The sequence below is a fragment of the Anabrus simplex genome, chromosome 1, assembly GCF_040414725.1.
Source record: "Anabrus simplex isolate iqAnaSimp1 chromosome 1, ASM4041472v1, whole genome shotgun sequence".
Taxonomy (NCBI): Eukaryota; Metazoa; Arthropoda; class Insecta; order Orthoptera; family Tettigoniidae; genus Anabrus; species Anabrus simplex.
Window position 1 is genome coordinate 771,917,856 of NC_090265.1, and position 12,695 is coordinate 771,930,550.

At 42.1% G+C, this 12,695-nt stretch overlaps 1 protein-coding gene across 4 annotated transcripts in view; it reads right to left on the reverse strand.

The window, feature by feature from the left end:
* The window catches only part of hlk (hulk), a 369,077-nt gene that overhangs the window by 122,369 nt on the left and 234,013 nt on the right, over positions 1–12,695 (reverse strand). For all 4 annotated transcript variants that reach the window (XM_067136216.2, XM_068225214.1, XM_067136215.2 and 1 more), the window contains 2 exons: positions 8,377–8,559; positions 1,948–2,085 (listed from right to left, as the gene is read on the reverse strand). In XM_067136216.2, coding sequence (XP_066992317.1) covers positions 1,948–2,085; positions 8,377–8,559 — 321 coding nt within the window. The remainder of the gene's footprint in view (positions 1–1,947; positions 2,086–8,376; positions 8,560–12,695) is intronic.

Below are 12,695 nucleotides of genomic sequence, written 5' to 3' on the forward strand. Positions count from 1 at the left end.
TTTGCTCCACAAAGGTGCAACTTATCCTGTGAAGTTGAGGAATTGAAGGCCTTTTTCCATAATTATACAACTGTGACGACGGCTCTTACTCGAGTTGGAAATTATGTTTCTTTCATCACGAGGGATGATAAATAACATTTTCAGGGCTAGGAAGAATGTGATTGTATTAAGTGGTAATAGCAAAAATTTGTGATTACAAGATATTAGAATCATTCCGTATTGACGGTTTTCACTTTACAATGGTGAAAAATGAAAGTATCCTCCTATTCAATACATCATATATTCCGTCATTAGACGGAGTAAACAAGTTCAGACATGTTTCGGCTCGTTTGAGCCATCTTCAGTGAAAAAATTAGTGGGGGTTGGAATAATTTACATAATATGAGTTGAAAAAATGCTAAAAAACATAATGAAAGCGCAAATGAAAAAACAAACAAAAGAGAGCCTAGACGGAAACAAAATAGCACAAATATACAATATTTACATCAATATGCAGAGCAAAAAACAACTCATTGTGACAAAATTCAGTGAAACAGGTGTTAATTTGAAATAATAATTGATACTAAAAACTGTGTTAACCTAAGAAACAAGGGAATGAGAAAACAAATGATGCAGATGGAAATGAATAATAGTAGCACATGGTGAGGTTGTGGACCTCATAGTTTACAAATTATTAGTTTATAGAAACGACAAAACAGTTTCAAATCACTGTCAAAATCCTAGTGGAAACCCATCACATAAAATTGGTCAGGAGGAGAGCGGGAGCAAACATTTTGAGAGAAACCAAACCTGAATTAACCTGCAGGCGAAAAGCCTGTGATAAGGAGAAAAAACACCTTAAATTTAAGGCTTCAGAAATAGCAGCATTCTTAATATCTTCTCAATCTAGCGGTCCCTTTCTTCATTATTGTTTCATAATGTTGGCTGGTGTTTTGCCTTATTATAGAGGGGTCGGAAGGGCCGCATATAAAAATATGAGAAGCTGTGTTAGGTAGAAGACAGATGCATAGTAAATTGTAGTAATCTAGTGGAAACCGTCAATGAAGTTCTAATGGTGTGCAGTAGGTGGTTGTCCTCTCTAGTGGCCTTAAATTTAAGGTGTTTTTTCTCCTTATCACAGGCTTTTCACCTGCAGGTTAACTCAGGTTTGGTTTCTCTCAAAATGTTTGCTCCCGCTCTCCTCCTGACCAATTTTATGTGATGGGTTTCCACTAGGATTTTGACAGCGATTTCAAACTGTTTTGTCGTTTTTATAAACTAATAATTTGTAAACTATGAGGTCCACAACCTCACCATGTGCTACTATTATTCATTTCCATCTGCATCATTTGTTTTCTCATTCCCTTGTTTCTTAGGTTAACGCAGTTTTTAGTATCAATTATTATTTCAAATTAACACCTGTTTCACTGAATTTTGTCACAATAAGTTGTTTTTTGCTCTGCATATTGATGTAAATATTGTATATTTGTGCTATTTTGTTTCCGTCTAGGCTCTCTTTTGTTTGTTTTTTCATTTGCGCTTTCATTATGATTTTTAGCATTTTTTCAACTCATATTATGTAAATTATTCCAACCCCCCCTAATTTTTTCACTGAAGATGGCTCAAACGAGCCGAAACATGTCTGAACTTGTTTACTCCGTCTAATGACGGAATATATGATGTATTGAATAGGAGGATACTTTCATTTTTCGCCATTGTAAAGTGAAAACTTTGTGATGCGATAAGTGAGGTATTTTTATATAGATTTAATACGACAAGAATCGGGACTTCGAATTTACGATGTGCTAAGTGGGAAAACATGTTAAGGAAGAATGTACTAACGAGATTTCTCTGTATTTTGTTAATAATTAAGCTGAATATTCTTCAAGATGATATTGAACAGTACATTATCTATAAAAATACAAGTCGGGGAGAATGAGATAAAATAGGAGCACTTTAGTAACTTACAGAAGAATACAGCCAGATGTTCCACCTCGTTGATGAGCAGCTGGAGAGTTTTGCGGTCAACACTCTCGATCACATCAGGAGTTGCTTCATGTAGGTCCAGTACCCACACCAGAATGTTTTCTTCATGCATAAGGTCACCTAAAAACATTTAGCATAAGATAAAGGACTTATTAGTTATCTTCATTTGTTATGACATCATTTCAATTCTATGTTAAGAATAATAAATATTATAATTAAAGCTGAAAAATTCCACCCTAGAAATGTAAAGGGAAAAAATTTTATATCCTGGGTACATCTGAGATCCACTGGAGATGTAATGGGAACTGAACATGATTGCAATGATTAAAAAGACAGAGCCAACTTAGAAACTGGTCAAACTAGTGAGCTCTTTTGCTCTCACTCCCAACTGGGAGTCATTTCAAGAGTCAGTTCATTCATGCACTGCCTGAGCTCCCAGAACAAACTATTTGACATGTTAGATGTCATGAGAATATCCATGCCAACAGAATTAGTCGACTCTTGGGATGGAACGAATAGCTCTTATCAAATAATACGCACTGTTGGCAAGCATTACTAATTAATTTAGACAAAGTCTGCACAGATATTCCCAAAGTAATGCACGACATCTAATATTATTGTCTTAAAATGTTGTCTTTCAAGACTAAATTTGCTGTACAAAATGTACATGTACACTGCCTGACAAAAAGATTGAAGCACCCAGAAGGTGAGGAGGAATGAAATGTGATTTCACAGGTTGAGAGGATATGTGATGTTATTTCAGTGATTAACAATCTAGTCAAATTTACAAAGAACTTGGCAGTACGAGCCCATTTATCAGTTTAATGGTACATCCCCTCTGAAAACAGATCAGATGTAAGGCTTTTCAGGTGTTTGCTCTATTAACCAGTGTTTTGTCTTAGGTCTGACACTAAATTCATCAGAGTGGGATATGTCAGACCCTACCCACTGATGCTGGGGTGTATGCAGGTGAACGTGCGTGCGAAAAGTTTTCATTCTCCACCCTGAAGGGGTGGAGCGGGCCACCTAGAGGGTTACGCCTTCTCTTTGGCCAGGAGAGCTGACGGGGATGAGAAGAAGTGTTCAGGGAAGGAGAGAGGTGAAGCTGTTTTGAAATAAGGAGAAGTGGGGGGGGGGGGAATGCGACCTCTGGGCTAATTAATATGAAATGCTTTATTAAGAATAACAAGACATAACTACAAATAGCAATGACAATAAGCGTAATGGTTTTAGCCTAAGTTAGAGGGAAAGAGGTGAAGGGCTATGGTATGGTAGAAGGAGGAGAAGTGAACCAGGGAGGTAAGAATGAGGTGAAGGATGTCAAAGGATGGTGGGGGTGTGAAGAAGCTAGGGGGAGGTGGAAAATGTGGAAATGAAAAACTAGGTGGGGAGGCAGGTGGAGCAGGCCGGGGACGACTACGATGTGGTGGGGGATGGGGAGAAGTGCGAGGAGGTGAGCGGGAGGGTTCGATTCTATGGTGTCAGCCATGGAGGTTGATTCCGTTGGCAATGAGGCGTTCTGTATCTTCCAGCGTAGGGAGATGAATCCGTATGAGATAGGTTGGACCATCCTCGTTGAATATCCGGAAGACGCGTTGCACGGAAATCCCTGTCCGGCGAAGGTCCTGGATGATGGTAGTGGTGTTAAGCTGGGGTCCACACCACAGACTACGCAGCTGTAGGTAGAAGTGCCGTTAGATGGTGGTGTGTCCAAGTTCTCAACCGGAGCTGGAGATGTACGTCCCTCGGTGGATAATGGAAGTGCAGTATTCAAAGTTGCGGTAAGATGAGTGGAGGGAAGGAAAGGAAGAGATGATGTCATGAGAGAGGAGGGATGAGACATAGTCGTAGTAACTAGGGACGGGGAGGAGGTATGGGCAAAGGTGGTGATGGCAGTGGTAGGAGTAGTAGTAGTAGTAGTAGTAGTAGTAGTAATAGTAGGTGTGCAGGACACATTTGGCAGGGGTGAAGGGTAGGAAAGTGGTGACGTCGCGGTATGGCTGGGGGTGGTGATAGGTAAAGGCGATTCGTCATCCAGAAGCTATGCACGAAGACTCTCCGAAGTGGGTTCTACGTTGTAGTCGAAATCACCGATATGGGTGCCATGTTGCAGAAGAGTAGAGACATCAAAAGATGTGCGGCAGAAAAGCAGGACATCGGCAGACGGTTGGAAGTTGGAGCTGTTGAGAAGCCGAAGAGCAGAAGAGACTCCGGATCGACTGATGGCCGTGGCGATGTTGTCGTCTGTCAGGTCAAGAGGGACAGAACGAGCGACAGAGGTAAAGAGCATGATGGGAAGGCCGACTTCCTTCATGGTGCCAGCCAATTTTGCTTTCTTGGGCTTGGCGAGGTGATAAGATAGAGATGAATAGTCACCCGACCGAAGAAAAAAGAGTGCGTCGCTTCAGGAATAGCAGTGAGCCACAGAGATCCGCTTTCCCAGGTGAACTATCTATCTATCTATCTATCAAATGCTTTCATTCCCAACCGTGAAGGGGTGGGGCGGGCCATCTAGAGGGTGTCGCCCTCTCTCTGGCCAAGAGATGCGGGCGGGTTGGGGAGATGTGAGGGAAGAAGGAGGTGGATAAGGATGTGAAGAAGTAGGAGATGGGAAAGGATTTGCGTCTTGCCTAAGTGTTGGTATATAAGACTTTATTGAGATTTTAGTGAGTTTTACATTTCAGAGTGATGGATGCGGTGATACAATTCTTAATGATGAGTATGATGTGCCTAAGTCAGTCGGAAGGAGGGTCCGGGGTAGCTATGGGAGGTTAGGAACTGGAGTGTGGTGGTGATGTTATGGAGAGATAGAATGAGGAGGCGAAGAAGGTCGTATGTTTGGAGAGGTAGGGGGATGGGTCCAGTTGGGAGAGGGAACGGAGTTTGTTGTGGATATGCGGGAACACAGGGGAGGGTTGGCTGGGGGCGGCGGTGTGAATTGTTTGATAGTTAGTGGTTGGGTGGGGATAGGGGTGGGGAGTGGGAGGGCTCTACTCGATGGCGGTGACCATAGACTTGTACGCCGGTATTGATGAGGTGCTGGGCGTCTTCTTTGCTAGGCATCTGGAGACGCATCATGAATGTAGGTCCATGGCTGTTGTGAATTCTTATGGCTCTAAGTGCATTGACTCCAGTTTTCCGTAGTTCTTGAATTATGTCTTGCTTGGTGACTTCTGGAGATATCCCACGTAGTACGCAGCTGAAGACGGCTGGTGGGGGCGTCTGTTGTTGGTTTGCTGGTGGTGAGACTGCGGTGTCCGGCGGAAATAACGGTGGTGGGGTGGCTGGGGTCTGCTGGGATGATGATATCAGGCAGGATGATGACATTACTGGGAATGGGTGGTAAGTTGTGACGGTGGTGACTCTGTCTGGGGAGGGGGTACATGTTGACAGAGTTATGGTTGAGAGGGTAGTTGTAGTTGTTGTTGTTGTTGCGAAGGTGGGTAAGGTGGGGAAGGGCGATGGGGGCACCTGGATGATGGGGATGTGATAAGGGTCGGCTTTTATTTGGTTCAGGATGCATGGGGGGATTGGTACCACTGCATAGGTTTTATTGTGGATGTTTGCTCCGGTGGTGAACAGGCGGCGTTGGGCTTCTTCTCCTTCTAGGTGGACTAAAACGTGAGTAGATGGTGCTGCAGTCTGGCCGTCCTGTAGTCTGAAGGCGCTAAGAACTGGAACATTGGCTGCCTGGAGGTCTTCATATATGTGGTCTTTGGGAATGTTGAGTTCCACGCCAGGGATGAGGCAGTAGGTCATGATGAGAGTAGGCGTCTGCCTGTTTGTGTATATATTGGGCCGACTGAGTGGGCGATTAAAGGTGGTGGCCACCCAGCTGAAAAATTTTGGCCGTGTGTTATGCATTTTCCCCTCTCCAACCAGAGCAGGTGTGGTCATCCCAGGTGAATATTTATCAGAAGCCCTATATAAGAGGCACAGTCTGATGACTGCATACGGGAGATAAAACTCCACAATGGAATTATTGCCTGCCTAGCAATTCCGAATGGAAATTCTAAGTTCCCAAGGAGGGAATTACATATTTTTCCACCAGTAGAGCATGTCAAAAAAAAGATCAGATGTAAGGCATTTCAGGCGTTTGCTCTATTAACCAGGGTTTCATCTTAGGTCTGACACTAGACTCATCAGAGTGGGATGTGTCAGACTCTATACACTGACGCTGGGGTGTATGCAGGTGAACTTATCAGAAGCCCTATATAAGAGGCACAGTCTGATAACTGCATACCTGCATACACCTCAGCATCAGTGGGTAGGGTCTGACACATCCCACTCTGATGAGTCTAGTGTCAGACCTAAGACGAAACGCTGGTTAATAGAGCAAACGCCTGAAAAGCCTTACATCTGATCTGTTTTTTGATATGCGCTATTGGTGGAAAAATATCTAATTCCCTCCTTGGGAACTTGGAATTTCCATTCGGAATTGCTAGGCAGGCAATAATTGCATTGTGGAGTTTTATCTCCCGTATGCAGTTATCAGACTTTGCCTCTTATATAGGGCTTCTGATAAGTTCACCTGCATACACCCCAGCGTCAGTGGGTAGGGTCTGACACATCCCACTCTGATGAGTCTAGTGTCAGACCTAAGCCGAAACGCTGGTTAATAGAGCAAACACTTGAAAAGCCTTACATCTGATCTGTTTTTTGACATGCTCTATTGGTGGAAAAATATCTAATTCCCTCCTTGGGAACTTAGAATTTACATCCCCTCTGATCCGGATGCATGCACTGATTCGGTTGGGAAGGATATCATAAAGTCTTAGTATCCTCTTCTAAGGCAAGCTTGACCACAGCTGTTGTAACTGGTCCTTCATATCCTGAATATTGGCACTGAGACAGAGTTGACGTTCTACATGTTCTATCGGGAACAGGTTTGAGGATCTTGCTGGCCACGGAAGTAACTCAACATCACGCAGGCAGTTCATGGATGCACGTGCCATGTGTGGACGAGCATTGTCCTGGTGAAAACTGGCACCACAATACTGTTGCATAAGAGGTCACACATGAGGACGCAGGATGTCCACGATGTACTGTAGTGCCATCAGAGTTCTCTCAATCACTACCAGCTGTGACCTGAAGTCATACCCGATTGATTTCTACACCATGATGCCAGGAGTAACATCACTGTGTCTCTCCAAAAACATTGGAAGAATGGGACCTTTCCCCAGGTCACCGACATACTCGCAGACGAAGATCATCTGGGGTAGTGCAGAACCGCGAGTCATTGCTGAACACAATGCGATGCTATTCATCAACAACCCATGCTTCCTGGTCACGGTAACACTCCAAATTCAACCGTTTGTGTCATGGTGTTAGTGCAATGAAATATCTACAGCCCAAATGAGGGAAGCAAATTATCTGTGTATATTTGACAGCATCTCTTATTGTAGAAGACAAGGCAAGGTAACAGTGGTAAATCATTAGCCATGGGATCACCATGGGATGGTGATGCTCTAGTCTGACTGCTGCTAGTCTCCATCAAATGGTGCAGGATGACACAGAATGTTGCAGGGAGTCTATTACTTGTTCTCAGATGGCAGGCGCAGATATGAAGGGGTTACATTGTGCTTGGTGATCAATAGGGTGATCCTCCCTTGTGGTAGTCAGACATGGTTGACCGGAAACTTGTTGACGAGTATGCCACCCCTCACGTTCCCATGCAGTCCAATATCTGGTCACAGACATTTCTGAATGCCCCAAAAATCTAGACATTTCATCAGGTGTTGATAATGCTGTCTCATAGGAGTATCCAACACCTCCGTGTTTTTCACAGTGATCACTCTACATCTGATGCTGTTTATACCCTATCAGGCCTAGTAACAATGTTAAACATGACCAACACTAATGCATTCTGGTGGCTGTTCTACTTGTCACAAAGAATTGCAACTCTAGTGATTTGCATACCCGCCAATGAAGTGTACATGTACGAAGTTACATTGATATCCAACCATTTATTCTGGGTGCTTCAATTATTTTTATCCATTCTTCTCCTCTTGAACATTATGATGGATGTTCAAGGTTCTATTGTTTTATAGAAAGGAACTAGGATCACATCCAAATTTATCCACTGTAACACCTTAACCACTCCTTGTTCATGGGAACTATTTTTGAGTAAATAAGTACAAATTTATGATCTCCAATGCAAATAGCAGATGCATTGTAGGTACAACAAGGGTGAGAAAGTTTTGAATAAGAGTGCTCCTGGTTGCATGTTTGATCCACACCAAGGTCTACATAGTGAAGTGAAATACCAACAGCCCAAATTAGGGAAGCAAATAATCTGTGTATATTTGACAGCACCTCTTATTGTAGAAGACAAGGGAAGGTAACTGTGGTAAATCATTAGTCAAAGTTAGAAAGTTTACTTTAAATCAAGAAATAAGGGAAGCATATTACCTGTATAAATTTGACGGAACCTGTTTCTGTAGAACACAAGGCAAGGCAATGTTGGTAAATCATACTCCTTATCAATGCCTTCATCAGATGCCTTCACAAAGGAAATATCTTTCTCTTCACATTCGTCATCAATATTCTCCAGCTCACTGATGATCTTCTGACTCTTCTTGTCTCCTTCCTTATCTGAAAAAAATAAAATGCAAAGACCATAAGTTACACTCTATTGAGCAACATTTCCTCACTAAAGAAACACCATGAAGAAATGCGTGACCTACTACTTGGTGAAATTCTCAAGTTTATCTCTTTGTGACAGATCCATTAGCACTCTAATGACCCACAAGGCCTGTCTTCCTCCAAACTTTCACTGTTTGGGTAACACTCCTAGACCTCCACAACTGAAATCACTCTTGCCATGTATTAGCTATCTATTCAGTTGTTTCAACTCTGAAAAATTTCACCAATCCCTCTGACTTTATCATTACAAGAAGATCAAACACAACTTGAAATTAATCAGTTAAAAAGCAACCCAATATCACTCAGAAAAGGCATTTCACAACTGATTATATTCAGGAAGAGCTTGCCAAGGAACCTATTACAACTGAATATGGATTTCCCTTCACATCCGATGTTATTGTTGTTGTTTCAATCATCAGTCCACAGAATGGTTTAATGCAGCCCCCAGCCTATCCTGTGGTCACCTTTTCATTTCTACATAACTAATGCATCCTACATCTGCTCTAATCTGCTTGTCACCATATACTGTTCTTACCACCTACACTTCCTTTAAAAACCAAATGAACAAGTCCTGGGAGTCTTAAGATGTGTCTTATCATTCTATCTCTTCTTCTTGTCAAATTTAGCCAAATCGATCTCCTCTCACCAATTCGATTCAGTATTCCGTCATTGGTGATTCGATCTATCAATCTCACCTTCACCATACTTCTGTAACACCACATTTCAAAAGCTTCTATTTTCTTTCTGAGCTCGTTATTGTCCATGTTTCACTTCCATACAAAGCCACGCTCCAGACAAAAGTCTTCAGAAACATCTTTCTAATTCCTATATCAATGTTCGAAGTGAGCAAATTTATTTTCTTAAGAAAGCTCTTCCTTGCTTGTGCTAGTCAGCATTTTATGTCCTCCTTACTTCTGCCTTCGTTAGTTATTTTACCACCCAAGTAACAATATTCATCTACTTTCTTTAAGACTTCATTTCCTAATCTAATATTACCTGCATCACCTGCCTTCGTTTGACTGCACTCCATTACTTTTGTTTCGGACTTATTTATTTTCATCTTATGCCTTTGCTGGCACGACCTAGTGTTTACAGTGCACTGGTATAGGCTAGAGCAAGTGACTGAGGTATGAGCGATGCTAGTAATGCCATTCCTTCTGCAGCCAGTCCCTGCTATGAATGGTGTGAAAACATTGCTCATAGGGTTGGTTGGTGCATGCATTTCAGTGGGCTTGGCAGACTGATATGTATTAGCAACTTCTGGCTCGGTGAGGAAAGCAACGGGAAACTACCTCACTCCTCATTTCCCTAGTATGCCTCTTCAGTGATGCCTAGGCCATCTATGACAGCTGATAGCAGAGCTGTTGAGGATCCAACCAGCCTTAGGGCTGAAGACTGAACATACATACATTTTCATCTTGTACTCCTTACCCAAGACTCTGTCCATACCATTCAGCAACTTCTCGATATCTTCTGCAGTCTCAGACAAAATAACAATATCATCAAGATTTTAATTTCCTCTCCTTGGATTGTGATTCCCTTTCCAAATTCCTCTTTGATTCCCTTTACTGCCTCTTCTATGTAAACATTAAAATGGAGGGGAGACAAACTGCAGCCTTGTCTCACTTCTTTCTGGATTGCTGCCTCTTTTTCAAATCCCTCGATTCTTATTACTGCAAACTGATTTTTATACAGATTGTAGATAATTCTTTGTTCTTGGTATCTGATCCCAATCACCTTTAGAATCTCAAATAGCTTGGTCCAATCAACATCATCGGATGCCTTTGCGTTCTTAATTCGATCCTCTAAGATCAGACGTAAAGTCAGGATTGCTTCACGTGTTCCTACATTTCTTCTGAAGCCAAATTGACCTTCTCCCAACTCTGCATCAACTTGTCTTTTTGTTATTCTGAAAATAATATGTGTTAAAATTTTGCAGGCATGAGATACTAAACTAATGGTGTGGTAGTCTTTACACTTGTCAGCACCGGCATTCTTTTTTTTTTTTCGGTAGTTGTTTTACGTCGCACCAACACAGATAGGTCTTACAGCAACGATGGGACAGGAAAGGGCTAGGAGTGGGAAGGAAGCGGCCGTGGCCTTAATTAAGGTACAGCCTGGTGTGAAAATGCCTGGTGTGAAAATGGGAAACCACGGAAAACCATTTTCAAGGCTGCCGACAGTGGGGTTCGAGCCTACTATCTCCCGAATACTGGATACTGGCCGCACTTAAGCGACTGCAGCTATTGAGCTCGGTACCGGCATTCTTGGAAATGGGTATAACAACATTCTGTTGAACATTGGATGGCACTTCTCCTGTCTCATACGTCTTACACACTAGATGGAATAACCTTGCCATGCTGGTTTCTCCCAAGGCAGTCACTAATTCAGAGGGAATGTCATCAATTCCAGATGCCTTGTACCTCTTTAGGACTCTCACAGCTCTGTCAAATTCTGACCTCAAAATTGGGTCTCCCATTTCATCAGCATCAACAGCCTCTTCTTGTTCCAGAACCAAATCATCTATGTCTTTACCTTATTACAACTGTTGGATATGTTCCTGCCATCTTCCTACTTTGCCTTATTTTCCTAGAAATTGTTTTCCTGAGCTCTTAATATTCATACACTTAGATTTCCTTTCCCTGAAGGTTTCCTTGATTTTCCTGTATTCAGCATCTACCTTTCCTAGGACTATACAACTTTCAACATCCTTGCACTTCTCCTTTAGCCATTCTTCCTTAGCTATCTTGCACTTTCTATCCACTTCATTCTTTATTCTCCTGTATTCTTTTCTGCCCTCTTCATTTCTTGCATTCTTGTATTTTTGTCGTTCATCAATCAGGTCTAGTATCTCCCAAGTTATACACTGATTCTTGGTTGATCTTTCCTTCCTTCCTAACATTTCTTCAGCAGCCCTACTGACCTCATTTTTCATGACTGCCCATTCTTCGTCAATTGCATTTTCTTCAGCCTTTTCATTTAGTCCTTGTGCAACTTGTTCCTTAAAAAACAATTCCTCATATTCTTTCCTTTCAACTTGTCTAGATCCCATCTACTTGCATTCCTTCCATTCTTTAATTTCTTCAGTTTCAGGTGGCATTTCATGACCAACAAGTAAAAGTCCACGTCTACTCCTGAGAAAGTTTTGTGATCCAACCAACACCTGGTTCCTGAATCTCTGCCTAATCATAATGAAGTCTATTTGATACCCTCCAGTGTCTCCAGGTTCTCTTCCACGTATACAGCCATGGTTTGTGGTGCTTGAACCAAGTATTAGCAAGGACTAAATTATGATCAGTGCATATTTCAACCAACTGACTTCTTCTTTCATTCCTTTGCCCCAATCCAAATTCTCCAACTGTATTACCTTCTTTTCCTTGGCCTACCACTTCATTCCAGTCTCCCATCACAATTAGATTCTCGTCACCTTTTTCATATTGTATTAAATGTTCTATCTCTTGATATATTCTCTTGATTTCTTCATCATCTGCTGAACTAGTGGGCATATAGACCAGCACTACTGTGGTGGGTATTGGTTTGGTGTCTATCTTGACAGCAATAATCTTTTCATTATGCCATTTGTAGTAGCTTACCCGCTATTCTATTTTCTTATTCATTATTAAACCAACTCATGCATTTCCACTGTTTGATTTTGTGTTGATAATTCTGCAGTTGTCTGACCAAATTCCTGTTCTTCCTGCCAACGTACTTCACTTATACCAACTACATCTAATTTTATTCTATCCAACTCCCTTTTCAGATTCTCTAACCTACCACATCGATTCAAACTTCTAACGTTCCACGCTCCGACTTGCAGAATGACAGTATCCATCTTCCTGATGATCGCCTCCTCTCGTGTAGTCCCCACCTGAAGATCCGAATGGGGAACTATTTTACCTCTGGAATATTTTACCCAGGAGGAAGCCATCATTAGTACATCATTCATACAGAGAGAGCTGCATGTCTTCGGGAGTTAATTATGGCTGTAGTTTCCCATGGCTTTCAGCTGTGTAGCAGTATCAACACAGCTAAGCCATGCTGAGTGTTATTACAAGGCCATATCAGTCAATCATATAGACTGCCAC